General features: G+C 41.1%; 2 protein-coding genes across 7 annotated transcripts in view; both read right to left on the minus strand.

The window, feature by feature from the left end:
- arhgap46a (Rho GTPase activating protein 46a) overlaps positions 1-18,926 on the minus strand; it is a 60,615-nt gene extending 41,689 nt beyond the window's left edge. For both annotated transcript variants that reach the window (XM_029774857.1, XM_029774858.1), the window contains exon 1: positions 18,795-18,926. In XM_029774857.1, the coding sequence (XP_029630717.1) occupies positions 18,795-18,808 (14 nt within the window). In that variant the 5' untranslated portion in view covers positions 18,809-18,926. The remainder of the gene's footprint in view (positions 1-18,794) is intronic.
- A 1,378-nt stretch (positions 18,927-20,304) lies between these two features.
- Positions 20,305-23,359, minus strand: part of LOC115207606 (extracellular sulfatase Sulf-2-like) — a 102,143-nt gene continuing 99,088 nt past the window's right edge. For all 5 annotated transcript variants that reach the window (XM_029774862.1, XM_029774861.1, XM_029774864.1 and 2 more), the window contains 5 exons: positions 23,027-23,169; positions 22,805-22,913; positions 22,646-22,679; positions 22,287-22,340; positions 20,305-21,923 (listed from right to left, as the gene is read on the minus strand). In XM_029774862.1, the coding sequence (XP_029630722.1) occupies positions 21,893-21,923; positions 22,287-22,340; positions 22,646-22,679; positions 22,805-22,913; positions 23,027-23,169 (371 nt within the window). In that variant the 3' untranslated portion in view covers positions 20,305-21,892. The remainder of the gene's footprint in view (positions 21,924-22,286; positions 22,341-22,645; positions 22,680-22,804; positions 22,914-23,026; positions 23,170-23,359) is intronic.

The following is a 23,359-nucleotide window of genomic DNA, read 5'->3' on the forward strand; positions in this document are numbered from 1 at the left end:
AGAAGAGTGATGGAGTGCTGCATCAGATGACCTGGCCTCCACCATCACCCGACCTCAACCCAATTGAGATGGTTTGGGATGAGTTGGACCGCAGAGTGAAGGAAAAGCAGCCAACAAGTGTCCAGCATATGTGGGAACTGTTGGAAGAGCATTCCAAGTGAAACTAATTGAGAGAATGCCAAGAGTGTACAAAGCTGTCACAGGGCTACTTTGAATAGTCTAAAATTTAAAAGAAAATTGATTTGCTTAACACTTTTTTGGTTACTACATGATTCCATGTGTTATTTCATAGTTTAGATGTCTTCACTATTATTCTACAATGTAGAAATAGTAAAAATAAAGAAAAACCCTTGAATGAGTAGGCGTGTCCAAACTTTTGACTGGTAGTGTATATATACACACAGCGCATTTGGAAAGTGTTCTGACCCCTTCCCTTTTTCCAAATGTTACGTTACAGCCTTATTCTAAAATGGACAAAATATAAAAATGTACTCAATCTACACACAATATCCCATAATGACAAAGTAAAAACTGTTTTTTAGAAATGTTTGCAAATTTATAAAAAATAATAAAAACAGAAATACCTTTTTATTTAACATACATTGCATTCGGAACGTATTCAGACCCCTTGACTTTTTCAATCTACACAATAATGACTAAGCAAAAACAAGTTTTTAGGAAAGTTGAGAAATAAATATATTAGGCCTAGACTATAGAATGCTGATGGGATCATCCTCTTTTATGAGGCCATCACTGTTTTCTAGCGCAATTGCATAGCCTATAGAAATCTTGCGCAACATGAGCTCTCATGAAGTGTTTGATTAGATTTTTGATTACATTTATGTCAGAGTGATTAGAGGGACAATAGAGTGCTGAGTACCAGGCAGTTAGCAAGTTTGGTAGGCTACTAATGACCATCAACAGCAGAGCTTGGAGAAGCCTAATTACCGTGACTAAATGGTCATGTGGAATTTGACTGCCTTCATGACTTGTGACCGCTGGTGAGGTGGTAATACGGTCACCGCAACAGCCCTAACTCAAGCTAGACAAGTACCATCCATTTATTTTTCCCTAGAAAATACGCAATAGACTTAACAGAACAGGAATGTTGTTTTAGCACTAGCAGACATAGCCCCCGAATGCTAGCTAGCTTAGTGCCAGCCCTCCCCTGATCATGACTATGAGTTCCATTACAGTAAAGGCAGAATGCCGCCCTGAGTTATGACTAGAGGTCGACCGATTAATCGGAATGGCCGATGAAATCGGCCCTAATTAAAGTTTTCATAACAATCGGTAATCTGTATTTTTGGACATGTTCTCATGTTGCCGATTTATTTTATTTTTTTACACCTTTATTTAACTAGGCAAGTCAGTTAAGAACACATTCTTATTTTCAATGATGGCCTAGGAACGGTGGGTTAACTGCCTTGTTCAGTGGCAGAACGACAGATTTTTACCTTGTCAGCTCGGGGATTCAATCTTGCAACATTACGGTTAACTAGTCCAACGCTCTAACCACCTGCTTTACATTGCACTCCACGAGGAGCCTGCCTGTTACGCGAATGCAGTAAGAAGCCAAGGTAAGTTGCTAGCTAGCATTAAACTTATCTTATAAAAAACAATCAATCAATCATAATCACTAGTTAACTACACATGGTTGATGATATTACTCGTTTATCTAGCCTGTCCTGCGTTGCATATAATCGATGTGGTGCGCATTCGAGAAAAAGGACTGTCATTGCTCTAACGTCTACCTAACCATAAACATCAATGTCTTTCTTAAAATCAATACACAAGTATATATTTTTAAACCTGCATATTTAGCTAAAAGAAATCCAGGTTAGCGGGCAATATTAACCAGGTGAAATTGTGTCACTTCTCTTGCGTTCATTGCACGCAGAGTCAGGGTATATGCAACAGGGATGCCACCCGTTAGATAAAATACGGAACGGTTCCGTATTTCACTGAAAAAATAAACGTTTTGTTTTCGAGATGATAGTTTCCGGATTCGACCATATTAATGACCTAAGGCTCGTATTTCTGTGTGTTTATTATATTATAATTAAGTCTATGATTTGATAGAGCAGTCTGACTGAGCGGTGATAGGCACCAGCAGGCTCGTAAGCATTCATTCAAACAGCACTTTCGTGCGTTTTGCCAGCAGCTCTTCGCAATGCTTCAAGCATTGCGCTGTTTATGACTTCAAGCCTATCAACTCCCAAGAGTAGGCTGGTGTAACCAATGTGAAATGGCAAGCTAGTTAGCGGGGTGCGAGCTAATTGCGTTTCAAACGTCACTCGCTCTGAGCCTTGGAGTAAATGTTCCCCTTGCTCTGCATGGGTAACGCTGCTTCGAGGGTGGCTGTTGTTGATGTGTTCCTGGTTCGAGCCCAGGTAGGAGCGAGGAAGGACGGAAACTATACTATTACACTGGCAATACTAAAGTGCCTATAAGAACATCCAATAGTCAAAGGTATATGAAATACAAATGGTATAGAGAGAGAAATAGTCCTATAATAACTACAACCTAAAACTTCTTACCTGGGAATATTGAAGACTCATGTTAAAAGGTACCACCAGCTTTCATATGTTCTCATGTTCTGAGCAAGGCACTTAAACGTTAGCTTTCTTACATGCCACATACTGCACTTTTACTTTCTTCTCCAACACTTTGTTTTTGCATTACTTAAACCAAATTGAACATGTTTCATTATTTATTTGAGGCTAAATTGATTTTATTTATGTATTATATTAAGTTAAAATAAGTGTTCATTCAGTATTGTTGTAATTGTCATTATTACACATAAATAAAATAAAAAATGTAAAAAAATAAAAATAAACAATCGTCCGATTAATCGGTATCAGCTTTTTTTGGTCCTCCAATGAATCGGTATCGGCGGTGAAAAATCATAAATCGGTCGACCTCTAGTTATGACGCCAAACAACATTCCTGGTGTCATAAATGTAGCTAGCTACCTAACTTGCAAATCCGGGTTAGTTATTAATATCTTTGTCCGAGTTTAAATGAATTGGCAAGCTAGCAGGGATCTTAGTTAGCCAGATCTAGTTGAAACATTATCGATAGCATGCTGGCTAACATTACAACCAGTGGAGGCTGCTGAGGGGAGAACATCTCATAATAATGGCTGGAACGGAGTGAATGGAATGGCATCAAAAACATGGAAACCATATGTTTGATGTATTTGCTACCTTTCCACTTATTCCGCTCCAGCCATTACCACTCCTCCCCAATTAAGGTGCCTCAAACCTCCTGTGGTTAAATCTTATCAAACTTTATCGTCAGGTGCAACGTTAGCTATGCAAATCTTCCTCTCTATGACATTACACATTAGGGAGAGGCTATGTATTTATCAAGTTACATAACAATATCAAAGTATCACTCACCACACACCAGTCACAGCCTTCATGTCGTACATTTGTTGTATGTAATCCATTCCTTACCATCTTGAGAAATATTGTTAAATGCATTAGAAGTTTGCACCAACTTTATGGATGCCCATTTTCACTCCTATGTCAAGCAAATGTGCATGCTTTGCAGACTTGACAACATGTCCACACACGTGGCAGTTGGGGGCGGACCCCACCTTGTTTTCTCTGGGCAATTGGACATCATTGGCAAAAGTGGGCATATAAGTAATCCATACGCGACTCATCAATACCCGTCGTGATGCACTCACTTCCAAATCTCCTTTTGGACAAGACTATATGACCAAAAGTATGTTATTTACACTCTGTAGTCAACTTTGTCACTAGAATTAATGTTTCTGACTCATATCGATGCCACATAGACCCTTTATAACCAGAGAAGTTGGTTCTAGAAGGCAGTTCCCCTTTAAGCTAGCCAAGACCAACAACACAGACTATAAAGCTACAAGTAGTGAGTGGAGTTACACAGACTATACTAAAGTTAAAATGCTAACCTAGCTTACTGTCTGCCAGCAACAGCCACAAGTGCCAAACTTTATAAATCCTCCTGAGTGTATTTACACACCTGCTATTTAAGAATAACAATCTCAGAAATTCTGAGTTAAAATCATCTCTACTCACCTTGCAAAACAGGTTGCAGGGATCCAGGGGAAAAGTGTCCGAGGCTAGAATCAGACAATATAAAGACCTTACTGTTATATTAAGCCATCCAGCCCAGCCGTGCTGGCAGTGGCATGTAGCTCAATATAATAGGAGTAATAATCTACCAAATGCCACCATGTTTGATTATGTATTAAGTTCAAAGTCTATACAACATACAGTGAGGGAAAAAAGTATTTGATCCCCTGCTGATTTTGTACGTTTGCCCACTGACAAAGAAATGATCAGTCTATAATTTTAATGGTAGGTTTATTTGAACAGTGAGAGACAGAATAACAACAAAAAGATCCAGAAAAACACATGTCAAAAATGTTATAAATTGATTTGCATTTTAATGAGGGAAATAAGTATTTGACCCCCTCTCAATCAGAAAGATTTCTGGCTCCCAGGTGTCTTTTATACAGGTAACGAGCTGAGATTAGGAGCACACTCTTAAAGGGAGTGCTCCTAATCTCAGTTTGTTACCTGTATAAAAGACACCTGTCCACAGAAGCAATCAATCAATCAGATTCCAAACTCTCCACCCTGGCCAAGACCAAAGAGCTCTCCAAGGATGTCAGGGACAAGATTGTAGACCTACACAAGGCTGGAATGGGCTACAAGACCATCGCCAAGCAGCTTGGTGAGAAGGTGACAACAGCTGGTGCGATTATTCTCAAATGGAAGAAACACAAAAGAACTGTCAATCTCCCTCGGCCTGGGGCTCCATGCAAGATCTCACCTCGTGGAGTTGCAATGATCATGAGAACGATGAGGAATCAGCCCAGAACTACACGGGAGGATCTTGTCAATGATCTCAAGGCAGCTGGGACCATAGTCACCAAGAAAACAATTGGTAACACACTACGCCGTGAAGGACTGAAATCCTGCAGCGCCCGCAAGGTCCCCCTGCTCAAGAAAGCACATATACATGCCCGTCTGAAGTTTGCTAATGAACATCTGAATGATTCAGAGGACAACTGGGTGAAAGTATTGTGGTCAGATGAGACCAAAATGGAGCTCTTTGGCATCAACTCAACTCGCCGTGTTTGGAGGAAGAGGAATGCTGCCTATGACCCCAAGAACACCATCCCCACTGTCAAACATAGAGGTGGAAACATTATGCTTTGGAAGTGTTTTTCTGCTAAGGGGACAGAACAACTTCACCACATCAAAGGGACGATGGATGGGGCCATGTACCGTCAAATCTTGGGTGAGAACCTCCTTCCCTCAGCCAGGGCATTGAAAATGGGTCGTGGATGGGTATTCCAGCATGACAATGACCCCAAACACACGGCCAAGGCAACAAAGGAGTGGCTCAAAAAGAAGCACATTAACTTAAGGTATAGGGGGCAGTATTTTCATTTTCGGATGAAAAGCGTGCCCAGAGTAAACTGCCTAATACTCGGGCCCAGAGTCAAATATGTGCATATTATTAGTAGATTTGGATAGAAAACACTCTGAAGTTTCTAAAACAGTTTTAATGATATCTGTGAGTATAACAGAACTCATATGGCAGGCAAAAACCTGAGAAAAATCCAACCAGGAAGTGGGAAATCTCAGAATTGTAGTTCTTTTGAATCCCTATCGAAACTACAGTGTCTGTGGGGTCACGTTGCACTTCCTAAGGCTTCCATTGGCTGTCAACAGCTTTTCGAAACCTGTTTCATCCTTCTGTTACTGGGCTGAAAATAGGAGCTCAGTCAATGAGTGGACTGCCTGGGACCAGTGAGTTGTTTAGTGCGCAGGCACGTTTGGCGTGACACTCCTTCTTTTTCCTCTGTAATGAATACGCTATTGTCTGGTTGGAATATTAATCGACGTTTTATGTTAAAAGACCGTAACGCTTGATTGTAAACGTTTGACATGTTTCTACGAACGTTAATGGAACTATTTTACTTTGTGTCTGGATTTACGCTCGCGCGTTATGCCTTTGGATAGTGATCTGAACGCACGAACAAAACGGAGGTATTTGGACAAAATATGGACTATTTCGAACAAAAATAACATTTCTTGTGGAAGTAGGACTCATGGGAGTGCATTCTGACGAAGATCAGCAAAGGTAAGAAAATATTTATAATACTAATTCTGAGTTTAGTTGACCCCAGAACTTGGCGGGTATCTGTATAGCTTGCTTTGATGGTTGAGCTATGTACTCAAAATATTGAAAAATGTGCTTTCTCCGTAGGTTTTGGTGGGAATACATTTTCTGAACATCCCGCGCCAATGTAAAATGGGGATTTTGGATATAAATACGAACTTTATCGAGCAAAACATACATGTATTGTGTAACATGAAGTCCTATGAGTGCCATCTGATGAAGATCATCAAAGGTTAGTGAATATTTTAGCTGTATTTTTGTTTTTTGTGATGTATATCCTTGCTTTCGAAAATGGCTGTGTGGTTTTTCTTGTGAAGTTTATGTCCTAACATAATCTAATTTTATACTTTCACCGTAAAGCCTTTTTCAAATCGGACAATGTGGTTAGATTAACGAGAAGTTTATCTTTAAAATGGTGTAAAATAGTTGATTGTTTGAGAAAATGAAATGAGATTTTTGCTGTTTTGTATTTCGCGCCATGCTATTTCACTGGCTGTTGATAGTGTGTACCGTGGGTGGAAAGCTAGCCCATAGAAGTTAAGGTCCTGGAGTGGCCTAGCCAGTCTCCAGACCTTAATCCTATAGAAAATCTGTGGAGGGAGCTGAAGGTTCGAGTTGCCAAACGTCAGCCTAGAAACCTTAATGACTTGGAGAAGATCTGCAAAGAGGAGTGGGACAAAATCCCTCCTGAGATGTGTGCAAACCTGGTGGCCAACTACAAGAAACGTCTGACCTCTGTGATTGCCAACAAGGGTTTTGCCACCAAGTACTAAGTCATGTTTTGCAGAGGGGTCAAATACTTATTTCCCTCATTAAAATGCAAATAATTTTATAACATTTTTGACATGCGTTGTTCTGGATTTTTTTGTTGTTATTCTGTCTCTCACTGTTCAAATAAACCTACCATTAAAATTATAGACTGATCATTTCTTTGTCAGTGGGCAAACGTACAAAATCAGCAGGGGATCAAATACTTTTTTCCCCCACTGTATATAGTATTATTTTCCCCTCACTGTGGCTGCCAGGCAACATGCTTATCCAAATATTGTAAAACATTGTAATGCATTGTAAAGACTGAGTGTGCTCTGCAGTAGCTCCATTAGCAGTGTGTAATTCAGACTGTACCATGACCCCTGTAGAGTACACTGTGTGATAGAGAGAGGGGGCCCCCAGAACACACACCATATCAATTTCTCTGCATTGAACGCAAGGGAGATAACAGCTTAAGTAAACAAAGATTATGTATGCAATGTATGTATGTTAGTCACATGTAGACTACTGGTTATGAATTACATTTAGAGTGATGTTTGATGAATGTTCTAACTAGCTAAACTGTTTCTGAGTTAGGAATAGGATACAGAGTATTGGGGCCACCATACTGGACAGATACAGGCAGGAACCCACATCCAGGCTTGAGAGAACAATTGAAGGGAGAGGGGAGAGTGCACCTGTTTCAGATGACAAGGAACAGCTTTGCACCTGTCACACACATTCTTTGCTTCGATTGTTTGTCACCTCAAATTCCAACCATTCCACCAGTGGCAGGGGTCACATAAACCCACAGCACAATTGGGGCGTGTGTGTGTATTACATGTTTAACACCTGTGAGCACCACTGAATCCCCAATCAATTACAGATGGCTACGCAACAATTGGCAGGACAAAACAACAAATGGCAGGATTAAAACATGATGCTTGGCTACCATTTTCTGTAGACCGAACAGCAATGTGCTTAAAGTCAGACCTTGAAGGCTGCATACAGTCTGCCTGTGTTATAAGTAATTGTGGTAGTGTGAGGGGGTGAATGAAGTAGGTATGGGATCTGTCCCTAGCCTTGGGCCATAGGGTTTCCCCATGTGGGACTGGGAAAGGAGCTCATGTGTTTGTGACATTGATGGAGTGGTGAAATCCTTTTACATTTTAGTCATTTAGCAGATGCCCTTATCCAGAGCGACTTACAGCTAGTGCATTCATCTCAAGATAGCTAGGTTGGCCCACCTAGCTAGTCATAGTCATAGTAAGTAACTAGGAGGCATTTGGGCTAATGTCTCTGGGCTATGGATGGATGGATGGGCTGTTGTTGTGGTGGTATACAGTTGGTGTGCTTGAATAGTTTTTGAAATAAGGTTCTGGTGTCTTTCTTTGTTCCCCCTACCTGAAGTAGCCTACATCATCTTGACAGGACTATTGCTGATCACTGTTCCAACTAATTGTCAACGCCTTCCCCCTCCCTGAAGGGGCTCAACAGCAGTTGCTGTGGTCATTTTTCATTGAGGATATGTCAGGCATAATAAAGCTGGCCTTGTGTTAAGAGATCAGATCAGGCACAAGAGACAGGCATGGAGTGAGAGAGGGCAGGATGCCAAGGAGGGGAAGAACGGTAAAGCACTTTAAGCCCCAGCAAGGCCTTCAGCCCTGGTGCCACATAAAGCCTGGCTAGCAGGGAGAGGCCAGGAGCGTGTACATGCTGCCACTCTGCAGGGTCACCTCCACAAGGGCCATGATGACTGAGTAGGCCCAGAATAAAATGCACACATTCCTTGGAGAGGGAATATAACACCTGTTTTCTACTAAGTGACCTTAATCCCTGTAGTATCACGTGTGAGTGATACTGCACACCTCAAAATCTGACTGTCTGTGTCATAATTGAAGCTGGGGTCTGTCTGTTCCAACTCAATAGTGGACATTCCACAACTTGTCTTTTGCCGTCTATACAATGGCTGTCAGTTCTCTTCAGAAGTGAAGAAAAAAAATCTTGGTCGACCAAGTGTTGTCTGTTCTTTCGACCATTTGATTGGTTGAAATTTTCAAATGTGCACTTTTCCATATATAAACACATCCTATGTGTTTTAATCAAATCAACTATATGCACTGAGCTTGTCTGATGCTTTAAGCAAACTGTTTGATGAAATAATTAAGACACAAATGACTAGAGGGATTCCGACCGCAAATGATTTGATTGTGCCGCCTGGCTCAAACTTGCTGCATTGTGTAATTAAAAAAGAAAAAAGACAGCGAGTGACTGTGACTAGCACCCATTGTTTCCCTCTCCTCCCTGCTGCAGTCGCGTTCATCCGTGTATGCAATTCCCGAAATGGAACTGTTTCGGCCTATTTATTGTTTACGCTTATTATTCAATGGTCACTTTATTTAAAAAATGTTTTTTGATTGCATTTCACATCATGAATGACTCGTTTGGTGTGTGATGACAAGAACAAATAAATTATTGATACAGTAGCCTATATAAGTATTGAAATATAGGCCTCAGTAAGTTACAGTATTAAGACTAAACAGGATGCTCTCTTAGGCCTACAGCTCAATGGTGGTTATACAAGGCTGCTATACTAAGCATACTAATGATAATGACATTACTTATTATTATTATAATGATGATAATAATAATAATAATAGTTCTAATAACAATAAGGAGATCAAGGAAAAAGGAGGGTTATTTTTAGAAGAAAAAAATGTCTGACAATTTGGAACAGTGTAAACACTTAATAAATTATAAATAATAAAATTGTAAAGCCATTATTACAGCATAGCAAAGATTAAAAAGTCAAATTTGTGAAATTGTTGCGTGAGGCTTGGTGCTCACAGTAGGTTATTAAACAAAAACACTCAAACAGGCAACAGAAGCAGGATGTCTTATTTCTGTAGATATCTATGGATGATTTATAAAGCCAGGCACATTTAACAGTTAGGCTACTGATTACAGACCTAATTAAGTTGGGGTTTCCTCTCTCCTCACTTTTCTTAGACAATTAAGGCAAGGGCTGTTTTCTGGTCTCCTAACTCCTCTGCTGCCTCCGCCACATTGTTCTCAACACCAATATGCTGGTTAACTTTGCTATTATGCACATAGCAACATGGTCTGGGAAAAGGTGCCAATTCAAGAGCGCACTGATGTGTTTAGAAATACAGACAGCGACCATTATCCAATGCGGGAGAAAGCTCATTTGTTATAAAATAATATACGTTTTATTTGTGTTGCATCATTGTTCTTACGTGATATAACCATATACAATTTCAGTAGCACGTCTTAGACAGATCGACTGTGCCGTACCAATGGCCTACACAATGGATCAGTCTACTAAGACAGACATGAATTAGACAGGTGTCATATTTTTTTATTTGCTACTGCTCGACTAGAGAAATCGTGGTCGACCAACAGCCTATCGACCAAACAATCGACCAGTCTACTAAATCGAGTCAGCCCTACTCTGCACCAAAACAAACTCATTACTAAGGACTTAAGTCATAACAAAAAACCTACAGTTCGAGAATATCATAATTGTTTGTCTTTGCAATAAGTTTCTAGTGTAACATAAACCCAGAGGGTCTCTGTGAAAGAATAAAAAGCAGAGCTGGCAAGCCTATCCTGTGATGAGTCACAATCATATGCATTACAATGCGTGTGCAGTGCACCCTCTGCTAATGCCTGATGGCCAGGGACAATGGGCTCTGCTGTCAGATCAGCAATCAGACTTCATTCAACTGGAACTCTCTATTACCATTCCCACAATGGCCGCCAGCCAATCGAAGCCCTCCACAGGAGTCCAGTGGGTGGAGCTTGGGGCACGTTTAGGAGATGTGGGGTGACCTCCAACAGCTGCGATAATCCAAAACCAGGAACAGTTTCCACTTTCCACTTCTCCTGCCCTGGGATTAAGATGGTATTTAAGAGGTGGCCCTTGAAAATAGATTGGCTTTCAATGTCATTTCCAAAGTTTTACATTAGGGAATTCCACAGAAAAAGAATGATGCGGAGACTCAGATTCTTCACTTTAAAATGGATGTCAAACAATAACCAATGATTGCAAAGTTAAACCATGCAACTTTATGCACATTGATTACTTTTAACAATGTCCACTGAAACACATTAACTTGATGAACAGTGCAGAATCAGAATCAACGTTTGGTAACAGAATGACGGTTTGTGCTGTTTGTGCCGTCATTCTGTTACCAAACTTTGCATCTGCACTGTTCTTCAAGTAAATGTGTTTTTGTAAAATGTTCATTGGAAATTGTTAAAGTAGTCGTTGTGCATAGAGTTGTATGGTTTGTTTAACTTTGCAATCCTTGACTGGCAACGCGGAACATGGTATTTTGCCTGCAATGCAGTGAAGAAAACGATATGACAACAATAATGTCTAATGTAACTGGCCCCTCTAACAGTACAACTGGCCCCAGCTTGGCCCCCCCAGTTGAAATGGTCTAGAACCGCCACTGCTCACTGCAACAAACTTGTTCTGTATAATCTTGTCTCACACACAGAGCCTTCCTATTGGTTTAGATGGAACATTTCAATGTTGGCAGCCCGGCTTCAGAAACCTTCTTTGAGCCCCGCCTACAAAATAACTAAGAAAAAAAAACAGTGCTCTATGCTGGCTGTCTGGAGGCTTTGTCTTGGTCTTTGCCCACTTTCCCGCTCTTCCTCCCACTAATGCAGCAGTATTAAGCAGTAATGCTGGGAACTTCCGGCCCCTCACAGCTCAGCAGGACAGGCCCAGTGACTGTCTGTCGGTCTGTCTGAGACATGATGCAGCAGCAGGACAGGCCCAGTGACTGTTTGTCTGAGACATAAGGCAGCAGCATTGTCAAACCACAATAAATCCTCTGTCATAGGGGGCAGGCCTCGTCCAATCCTCCTCTCCAGCCTTAACAAATGAACACTTTATCAGATCAGAGGGCCTCTGGACAAGAAGGAGCATGTGGGACAGAGGACAGTGTGTTTACCAAATACGGGATAGACTCCCTCCTGTCTGGTACGCCAGCTGTCAATAACAGGAACAATGGGGTCAATTGTCCAAAACAAATATGGAGAAAAGTGAACCGATTCAGATGTAACGGATTAAAATATGGAGATAAATGAACCGATTAATGTTAGTTATTTCTTTCTCTCGTCAGCTCATCGGAGGTGAAATGTAACAAATGAAGACATAAACCAACATTTAGGTCCGAGAGGGGTTTCTGCCAAGAGTGAAGTGGTTAAAAAAGGCCATAAGGAGTTACCCTTAGCCATCTGCTTGGAGGCTTGTCCAGCAATACACTTTCCATTAGTTGTGCGGCTGTTTAACTATATAGTTGAGACAGTCTCTGTATGTTTCCGCATTTTGAGTTGTGCCTCAGCCTCTACCCCCCATCCCCTTCTGACCTGACAAGCGACCCCAGTGTCTAAACCAGGGCCGAGTTACGGGGTGGGGGGGAGGGGGGGGGGGGGGGTTAGAGGTGGTGGCCAGTGAGCCACACAGGAAAGAGGCATCTGTCTGGGTGATCCCCCATGAGGACATGGGCTGCTGACAGCAGATACAGTTGAAGTCGGAAGTTTACATACACCTTAGCCAAATACATTTAAACTCAGTTTTTCACAGTTCCCGACATTTAATCCTAGTAAAAATTCCCTGTCTTAGGTCAGTTAGGATCACCACTTTGTTTTAAGAATGTGAAATGTTAGAATAATAGTAGAGAGAATGATTTATTTCAGCTTTTATTTCTTTAATCACATTCCCAGTGGGTCAGAAGTTTACATACACTCAATTAGTATTTGCTAGCATTGCCTTTAAATTGTTTAACTTGGGTCAAATGTTTCAGGTAGCCTTCCACAAGCTTCCCACAATAAGTTGGGTGAAGTTTGGCCCCTTCCTCCTGACAGAGCTGGTGTAACTGAGTCAGGTTTGTAGGCCTCCTTGCTCGCACACGCTTTTTCAGTTCTTCCCACACATTTTCTATATGATTGAGGTCAGGGCTTTGTGATGGCCACTCCAATACCTTGACTTTGTTGTCCTTAAGCCATTTTGCCACAACTTTGGAAATATGCTTGGGTCATTGTCCATTTGGAAGACCCATTTGCGACCAAGCTTTCATTTCCTGACTGATGTCTTGAGAATTTGCTTCAATATATCCACATAATTTTCCTCCCTCGTGATGCCATCTATTTTGTGAAGTGCACCAGTCCCTCCTGCAGCAAAGCACCCCCACAACATGATGCTGCCACCCCTGTGCTTCACGGTTGGGATGGTGTTCTTTGGCTTGCAAGCATCCCCCTTTTTCCTCCAAACATAACGATGGTCATTATGGCCAAACAGTTCTATTTTTGTTTCATCAGACCAGAGGACATTTCTCCAAAAAGTACGATCTTTGTCCCCATGTGCAGTTGCAAACCGTAGTCTGGCTTTTTATGGTGGTTTTGGAGCAGTGGCTTCTTCCTTGCTGAGAGGCCTTTCAAGTTATGTCGATAAAGGACTCATTTTACTGTGGATATAGATACCTTTGTACCCGTTTCCTCCAGCATCTTCACAAGGTCCTTTGCTGTTGTTCAGGGATTGATTTGCACTTTTTGCACCAAAGTACGTTCATCTCCAGGAGACAGAACGCGTCTCCTTCCTGAGCGGTATGACGGCTGCATGGTCCCATGGTGTTTATACTTGCGGACTATTGTTTGTACAGATGAACGGGGTACCTTCAGGCATTTGGAAATTGCTCCCAAGGATGAACCAGACTTGTGGAGGTCTACAATTTTTTTTCTGAGGTCTTGTCTGATTTCTTTTGATTTTCCCATGATGTCAAGCAAAGAGGCACTGAGTTTGAAAGTAGGCCTTGAAATACATCCACAGGTACACTGCCAATTGACTCACATTATGTCAATTAGCCTATCAGAAGCTTCTAAAGCCGTGACATCATTTTCTGGAATTTTCAAAGCTGTTTAAAGGCACAGTCAACTTAGTGTATGTAAACTTCTGACCCACTGGAATTGTGATACAGTGAATTATAAGTGCAATAATCTGTCTGTAAACAATGATTGGAAAAATGACGTGTGTCATGCACAAAGTAGATGTCCTAACCGACTTGCCAAAACTATAGTTTGTTAAAAAGAAATTTGTGGAGTGGTTGAAAAACGAGTTTTAATGACTCCAACCTAAGTGTACGTAATCTTCCGACTTCAACTGTAGGTCCTGGATCAGACTAACACACAGGCTAGTTAAGCTGTTAACATTTGCACGGGAACTCAAGGGACCAGCGGGGCAGCAAGGATAATGTCCTCTTTAGGGGTCCAGGGTGTTGAATCGGATTAACATACTATATTTCTAGTCACAACACAATTAAAGAGAGCTGGGAGGAATGGCTGTTCCGATCGAACATGAAGACATCCTCCAACACCTGAGTGTTACGACAGGAAAAAACTATTGTGTTAGCGCCTACCGTTGACGACTCAATCAGTTACTCAAACTGTACTACCTAAAAACCTGAGCGTGAGGGTTTTGTATCGAAATCATGAATCTCATCTGAAGCAATTGGACTGTTCGTCCCAATGTAATCCTAATGGAAGGAGCAAGGGCACTTAAAACACTACACCATGTTTACCACCGCTGAGGTCAGAAAGTTAAGCCAGCCCTTTATCCCTGCCTAAGAAGTTTTCCAAATATCAAAGGCTGGATTGGGATGGGCCACACAAATTTGGATGGACAAAACAGAGCTCCATCACCTTGGTAAAAGCCTAATAGAATCAGTGGGGTGAATGAGTGTTAGGATGAAAGAATGTAGTCTTTCACTAAAGTTTTGACCCATCGCTTCAGAAAACGATTCAATCGGCAACACAGAACAACGAGACATGAAAAACATCGCACTAGCCGTCAAAGATCCAATCAAACATATCCATCATCAAAGCCATTCATTGTGTGATGGGGATTCTGCCTTAACATCGTCACATTTGTCCCAAAAGGAAAAGCCCTGGCTCTCTGCTCTGGGGTAATCTTGCTAGAGGAATGCAGTGTCCTGTCCTCCTTTGTCTGCAGATCATTGTGAGTCTACAGAGTAAACAGGGGGACAACATCCTATTGTGAGGCATCTCAGCAGCTCACATTCATATCCTACTCTAACCTGCTGAAAGTATGTAAGAAATTAAAAAAGCCCAAGTAAGGTTAATTTGCTAGACTAAATTTAGGCCCTCTCTAACAAGAATGCTTTTTAAAACGGGAGCATTTTGGTCCCCCTCAATGTGAGAGTTGTTTTTGGAACTGTGTTTAGCTCAGAAAGAGCAGACAGTAAAGCAAACTGGTTTTGTGTTCAACTTTCCTCTGTTCCAAGACGCAGGTTCTTTCCATTCTGTGAGAGCACTTCTGGAATGTGTTACAATAAACCTAAATATTTTTATAGAAAGGGGCTTTTATGAGTCTTACTTCTTTACATATTACTTCGTTTCAGTTCCAACAGTATCCACGAGTCAGTGGACATCCGCTTATGTGCATTGATGGGGGGATTTCTGCTCTTTTAAAATGTGTGATAGATAGTGTGATGAATTGAGACATGAGTGTGTGTCGGCTAAGCGAACCAAACGAGTGTGCTCACATACTCCCTTAAAAAGATCTTCGCTTAAATAAAGAGAAAAAAGCAGCAATAATACTGTTTGTCCATTTTGAGACGGCATAGCCAGTATACACTTCCTCAAAATAGTCAGAATTAATCTTAGTAAACTCAAGAAATCTGTCATTAAATTTTGACCTTTTTGCCGAGGAGATCTTAGTCACGCAATTTTACAAGACTTTTGGTGCTTCCCTCAAGAAAATAAATGGTGTGCCGAATAACCGAAAAAACCCTTCCTGAAGTCCAAAACGTAACAAAATGTCATAATATTTGCACAAACTCTTCCGAACTGTTTCGGCTGGAAAGTATGCAGACACCTCCAGGCCATATAAATGGTATCTTCTGCAGACAGCTTGCTTCTGAGGACCTTGGAGTGACTCATATGTCTGATGGTTCCACCACCAGTGATGGGAATGAAAGTCATCAAAACATTGTAGAATCCCCATACTCAACTGGTGGAAACCGGTCCAGATCCAGACCCAGAACAAGGTCAATACAGGCTGCGGGTCCCGGCTTCGAGCCCTGGTATCATATAAAACACACAAGACAAATGTGTAGAATTGCAGGAAATCCAGACCTTTGCCACCTAGGAAATATTTGTGTGACTGGATCTTCAGAAATATACTGAACAAAAATTAAATGAGCTGAAACAAATGGTCCCAGAAATGTTCGATATGCACAAAATGCTTATTTCTCTCAAATGTTGTCACAACATTGTTTACAGCCCTGTTAGTCTGCATTTCTCCTTTACCAAGATAATCCATCCACCTGATAGGTGTGGCATATCAAGTAGCTGATTAAACAGCAGGATAATTACACAGGTGCACCTTGTGCTGGGGAAAATAAATGGCCACTCTAAAATGTGCAGTTTTGTCACACAACACAATGCCACAGATGTCCCAAGTTGAGGGAGCGTGCAATTGGCATGCTGACTGTTGGAATGTCCACCAGAGCTGTTGCCAGAGAATTTAATGTTCATTTCTCTACCATAAACCACCTCCAATATCATTTAGATAATTTGCCAGTATGTCCAACCGGCCTCAAAACCGCAGACCACCTGTAACCACGCCAGCCTAGGACCTCCAAATCCAGCTTCTTCACCTGAGGGATCGTCTGAGACCAGCCATCCGGACAGCTGATGAAATTGTGGTTTTGCACAACCGAAGAATTTCTGCACAAACTGTCAGAAACCATCTCAAGGAAGCTCAACGTCCTCACCAGGGTCTTGACCTGACTGCAGGTGTCGTAACTAATTGCTCACTTTCGATGGCCACTGGCATGCTGGAGAAGTGTGCTCTTCACAGATTAATCCCGCTTTCAACTATACCAGATGGCGGACAGTGTGTATGGCGTCGTGTGGGCGAGTAGTTTGCTCACCCACACGAGTACCCCATGGTGGCGGCGGGGTTATGGTATGGGCAGGCATAAGCTATGGACAATGAACACACTTGCATTTTATCGAAGGCAATTTGGATGCACAGAGATACCGTGACGAGATCCTGAGGCCCATTGTTGTGCCATTTATCCGTCGCCATCACCTCATGTTTCAGCATAATAATGTACGGCCCCATGTCGCAAGGATCTGTAGACAATTCCTGGAAGCTGAAAATGTCACAGTTCTTTCATGGCCTGCATACTCACCAGACATGTCATCCAATGAGAATGTTTGGGATGCTCTGGATCGACAGCGTGTTCCAGTTCCCGCCAATATCCAGCAACTTCGCACAGCCATTGAAGAGGACTGGGTCAACATTCCACAATCAACAGCCTGATCTACTCTATTCGAAGCAGATGTGTCACGCTGCATGAGGCAAATAGTGGTCACACCAGATACTGACTGGTTTCTGATCCATTTTTTGTTTAAGGTATCTGTGACAAACAGATGTATGTCTGTATTACCAGTCATGTGAAATCCATAGATTAGGGCCTAATTAACTTATTTTAATTGACTGATTTCCTTACATGAACTAACTCAGTAACATCTTTGAAATTGTTACATGTTGCGTTTATATTTTTGTCAGTGTAGTACTTGAGTACCCCTGTTCTAGAATTTCCCCCTGAACCACTCAAAACAGGCGGCAAGGCTGTTGGCACTGCAGGGGCTGGCTCGAGACATGAACACATAAATGCTTGCTTTAAACCATTGACACCATTAACACATTCAAATACATAAATGCAATTTCATTTATGTTCATTAATAATTCGGTTTTTGGGAAGTACAAACTGAGAACATTCATATAAGACTTTCTTTGAGCGTGTGGCTTAAACTTATTTCCATTGAACCATCTGTTTCAAGAAACAAATTGAAAGCAGATGATAGAGACTAAAAGGTTTTAATGAGCAGCTGCACATCTGTCTTAAGGCATAGAGAGAGATGTTGGAGAATATTCATGTGTGAATAAACTAAGGCAAGTTAACTGCACCAGCCATCCTAACCTACATCAGTGAAACAGCAGTGCAACAAATGGGATAGAGACATTTGCCTACTGCCATGGTCTGTTAACCACAGCAAAGAGCCACTAAAGCCAATTTGCAAATCAGTTCAAGAATTAAACAGGAAACTGGCAATTCAATTAAACACAGGCAAACTAGATATTCCCCAAAGGGATTCAGCAGCTATGGGAAATACTGCCTTTTATAGAGAACAAGTTCAATCATGCTTTGATGTTAGGTGATTATAGTGCTATAAAAGATTCGTTTTTAACAAGATTAGATGTGGCTGCTAATTGTCTCTATATGACAACGAAAGAAGATGACATGGGGTAGATAAGGAATGATCAACTCTGTTCTCATATATTGAGGTGTTCTCTTATACTGCCTCGATATAAGAGAAAGGAGTTGAGCCTTCCTCAGCTAGACAGAGGGGAAACTTATTGGTGACTATTCTTAATGATTATCCATCCATCTCTGACATGAATAACATTCGGTATTAACCTGTAAACAGGACAGCAGACAGCCTACTACACTATAATTAAATGTCTGCCCATATCGTTGCAATATCACTTTCCTCCACCATTCCTCATCTTCACAGGGATATTGGATTATTGGTAACCAAATATTGTATTCTAGCCTAAAGTAACATTGTTACACAAACTTTAAACTCAATGAAAATATTTTACACTTCACTTAGTCTGTCTTCGAAATTCAAATAGTCCGCCTAACACATCCTGCGGTGAGGGTTGAGTGAAAGTTATTTCTGTTTTAAATCTTGTCAGTAGCCTTAAATTCCCTTAGAATGTATCTTACCTTATCCCAGACATTGTTTTCACATCGTAAGCATTGCGTTGCCTAGGTCTTGAATTTATAATGTAACTTGTTTATTTATTCGTGTTAATTATCCCACCTTGTTGGACGGTATGAACACGAGACAGTTGTCCCGTAGTAATTCCGATATGGAGTCTCCGCCTCCGCACGCGAGTCACGATAATGGGGTCCACCCCCAACTCCGCATCCCAGTCATTTTCGTTCATCCTGCTTTGGCCATTCCTCTGACGGACATGCGACACAATTATGAGGCTATTATTGGTGAATAATTATAGTCCAATGTTGATGCTTTATATTTATGACTCACGTGTCAGTTCTTCACTGTAAGGTACTCCTTTTTAGTATTGACGTTTTGAGATCTTGAGTCCAAAAGACATCTGGCCCTCAACATGGGACTTCAGGAATATAAAATGTAGGCCTACCTAAGGACTTCACATTATAATAATAGGTAAAGCTGTTGGTTCTACATAGTTCGGAATCAAAGATGATTAACCTTTAATTAGATTTTTATCAGTTAGAAAAGTGAACTGGATTGAAGACAACTGGGTCAGCAACAAGAAAGCAAACAGGGACATCTGCTGGTGGAGTTTCATGGCACAGAACTCTGACTCATTACTCATCCTGAGCCCACTATGTAAGCATATAGAGCCCCACATTGGAGGTGTCATACTACCCATAAATCCTAGCGGTCAAACAGGGAAATGATTCCAATCGTTTTTCCACCATTTAGATTTCCCATAGGGGATTTTATGAAACACTATGGGCTATGTTTCATGTAGGCTTACCCTCTCGTGATGGTTTGATAACCATGTACATCTCTCTCTCGGACAAGGGGAATTTCGTCAGTCTATTCGTCTCTATTTACTCTCAGATTCAAACATGCTAATTAGCATCATACTAGACATCATGCAAAACTACAAATCCCTGCAAGCTCCTGCCCGTCATATCTAGCTGACTAGATATCTAACCTTGCTAACAGGTATTGTGTCAATTTAAAACTTGCACAAAACAGGTCACAGAATTGTTAATTTAAAGAAATGTTGCCAATTTATTCATTACTACATTTAGCTGATTTTAGATAGTTCATCCAGATATTCTTACCTTTGCCTCAATTTGTCAGTCTCGTCCAGATCATCATGGCATTTGTAGTTCTTTATGATAGCCACATTAGCATTTTGTTTTAGTTTTTTTTGGGGGGGAGGGGTAAATAAAGGCAAATATATTGATAAAAGTCACATTGTCTTAGAGAGATTTACACGGTTATCAAAATGTCACACCAGGCTAACCCTACACAAAACACAGCCTTTATTTTAAGTGTTTCTAAAATCCCTATGGGAAAAATGAATGGTGGAAAAACGATTGTAACCATTTCTCTGTTTGACCACTAGGTTTTATGGGTATTATGACTCATACTGCGGTACTCTATAGCTGTGTGTCAACAACAGAGAGTTGACAAATACATAGCAGGGTTAAAGTAGTAAAGAGGCATGAGGGCAATCAACACTTTATTCACAGTTACTCACTATTACAACTCTCTGCTATGGGAGTGTCACTGCTAAGAAACGAAGAAAGCAGAAAAAGGCAATATAATGAATATGCATGTCAAGCTGCATTACATTGTTGTGTTGTTTACTCTTTTGTACAGCAGACGAGCAGAGTCATTTTACAGGGAATTCTTTTCACAGTGAATATTTTCTAAGTGCTTTTTCATCATAAATATGTTTTTTTCAAACTAAAAGTGGGTTTTGACAGAGCAGAGAAGAAATTCAGAAACATGTGCAGAGAGAACAAATGGACAAATACAGAACTAGGACAATTCATCAGGCTACGTTCTTATCTAAAATGATATATTTGTCAACTCATATCGAACACAAAAGAAAAGTCTGCCTCCTTTTCAGTATTATAAAAAATGATGTAAACATTTATATTAACTGCACAACATACATTCAAATACATACTGTACAGCAAGTCTTTATTTTCGCACCATAGCACCATGTATAGCAAGCTGAACAAACTAACCTGACCAGACCTAGCTGGTGGCATTAGCAATACAAAGGAGTAAAATGACATCCACTAATGAAATGTAAGCATTCTGCTGGTGTGAAGATGTTTATACCAATTGTTTGTACCATTGTCTAGGAGGGTGGGGCATTGGTTAGAGAAGTCCCATCCTGAGTTTGAAGTGAACTAGGGGGGATAAGCTAGGTGATGATGTGATATATCATATCCTAACCAGCTTCATCCCCATACAGTCTGGTATGTTCATCATCACACCTGTCTCATTCTTGGGGGCTGTAAATAATCCTTGCATGAAATTTGATCAACGTTAATATTAGTTACAATACAAAAGAATGGAGTACATGTCCTGGGGGAATCATTCTGTAGCCGTAGCACCAACAAAAGGAGGTGAGGAGTCTTGAGTTGTGGGCCTTGAGGAGAGTTTCCAGGCGTACTGACGTTTTGTTGACCCTACTTTTCATGCTGTGATTGTGCAAAGCTTGACTTGTTGTAATTGCCTGACATCATATACTTATGGCACAAGGCCATAAGGGATGATAGACATCAGGTTGTTGCAGCAGAGTTGACATTAAGCTAATCTCGGCACCCAATGTTAAGGCGTTTACCAGATACTAATATTAAACACACCTCACATTCACTGAAAGTCAAAGTAAAGGTTCAGAGTGTATCCACGCTCAACTGATGAGTCTCCAACTCAGGTTGGTGGTCCTGAGATCTGGGGAGATAGGAGATGTAAGAACATTCCTGTGTGAGTGTGTGCCGATGTGAATGTGTGTGTGTGTCGATGTGAATGTGTGTGTGTGTGAGAGAGAGAGAGAAAGAAGACGGGAGAGGTTATAGTTTTCATTTTCTTGGCTGTTTCAGTATTTTCTCTTCTGGGTGATGATCTGAGCATCAGTGGTAGCTAATGTTGGATCAGCATCCTCTTCCATAAACTCCTAGAATAATGGTATTTCAGGTTACATTCCCATGAAGTCTGTACAAGGTCCTCAGGTTCTCCAGTAGTTGTGGTCCTCCTCTGTTGGCACACTGTGATGTGGTGGATGGTGCGACACAGGTTGCTAACCAACCCATCCTTCCCAAATCTGCCCTCTGTATAAACAACACCGAGATGGAGATTGATGAGAAAATCTGATCTATCAATTGCTTATAACAGTAGTTCCAATGGGACTTTTCCTAGCAACTCTAATAGGAAAACACAAGAAGGTGACACTGGCAAGAATTGACCAGAAAAGACACCTCATCAGCACAATACCACTGACTTTGAAAAGTGAATCTATCTTATCCTTGAGGGCATGGCACTTAAATGCAGGTAAGTATTAGTTACATGAAAAGCCTGGAACGAGAGGGCTGAGAAGAGCATGCTACCAGGCCATCTGACAAAGCAAGGTAATATGGATGACGAGGGGGAGGTTGGCTGAACTGAGAGGAACAGATGGGTTATGACAAACTCACAGCGATTTGGAGGAGGGCTTCTTCACATTTGGCTTCTTTCGACGCTGAACTGGCCTGAAGCATGCACAGCGCGGACACATACAGTCCACATGCGGGGGAAACACACACATACACAAACAAACAGCGAAGACATTGCAAAATGAGGAACAGAAGCTGCTATTATGATTGCATTTTAGAATTCATCTTGTGCTAAAAAGGTTTTCAAAATAAGCTATTATCTACCCAATGTAGAAAAATGTATAACCTACAGTATATCTTTAACTTTAGTGATTTATTGTTAGTCGTATTCATCCTTGAAAAAATGGGAATAATAAGACAACAAAGAACAAAAAGACATTAAGCCAGAAAAAGGAGGGTACCTGTATTCACTGAAGGAGTTTCTGTCTTTACTGCCTGAAATAGAGAATGCTTTTATAGAACAGAATTAACAGAGTTGTGTGTGTATGTGTGTGTGTGTGTGTGTGTGTGTGTGTGTGTGTGTGTGTATGTGTGTCTATGTGTGTGTCTTTCTTACTCACCTGTCTCTGGGTTGCATTGCTTGTGGCCTTTGCAGCTCCTCAGTTCCATAAGCTGCTGGTGCATCTGGTTGAGGGCAGTGCGGTCCAAGGTGCTAACCCCATTTATCAACTATAGACACACAAAGTAATAGAAGACAGGGTATGTTACCAAACACTGTAAAAAAATCACAATAGGCTATATCTCATTTGTGAGATTTAAAAGAGATGGGGAGAGAAAGATACCTGGTATGGGTCATTGTTCAGATCAAAGTACTCTATGAAGCCCGTAGCGAACTCGCAGAATATGAAGTTGTGTGTGTCGTTGATGGTCCTCAGGCACCAGTAGGTGTTGTTGTTTGCGCTGGTACAAGCACAGAATGGACCCACTGGCAGGGGAGGGAAAGAGACAGAGGGGGCTTTTCAAACAAGATGCATGGCCAATTTTAACTCACCTATACAGTATCTACTTTACCTTATTTTTGGAGCTTACAAGTAATCATTCAATATATCATTTCGTGCCAGAGTGGTAGCAGAGTGGTAAAAAATCATGAATCCCACTTTTACAACAACTGTTTA

This window comes from Salmo trutta, chromosome 14, assembly GCF_901001165.1.
Source record: "Salmo trutta chromosome 14, fSalTru1.1, whole genome shotgun sequence".
In the NCBI taxonomy this organism is placed as follows: Eukaryota; Metazoa; Chordata; class Actinopteri; order Salmoniformes; family Salmonidae; genus Salmo; species Salmo trutta.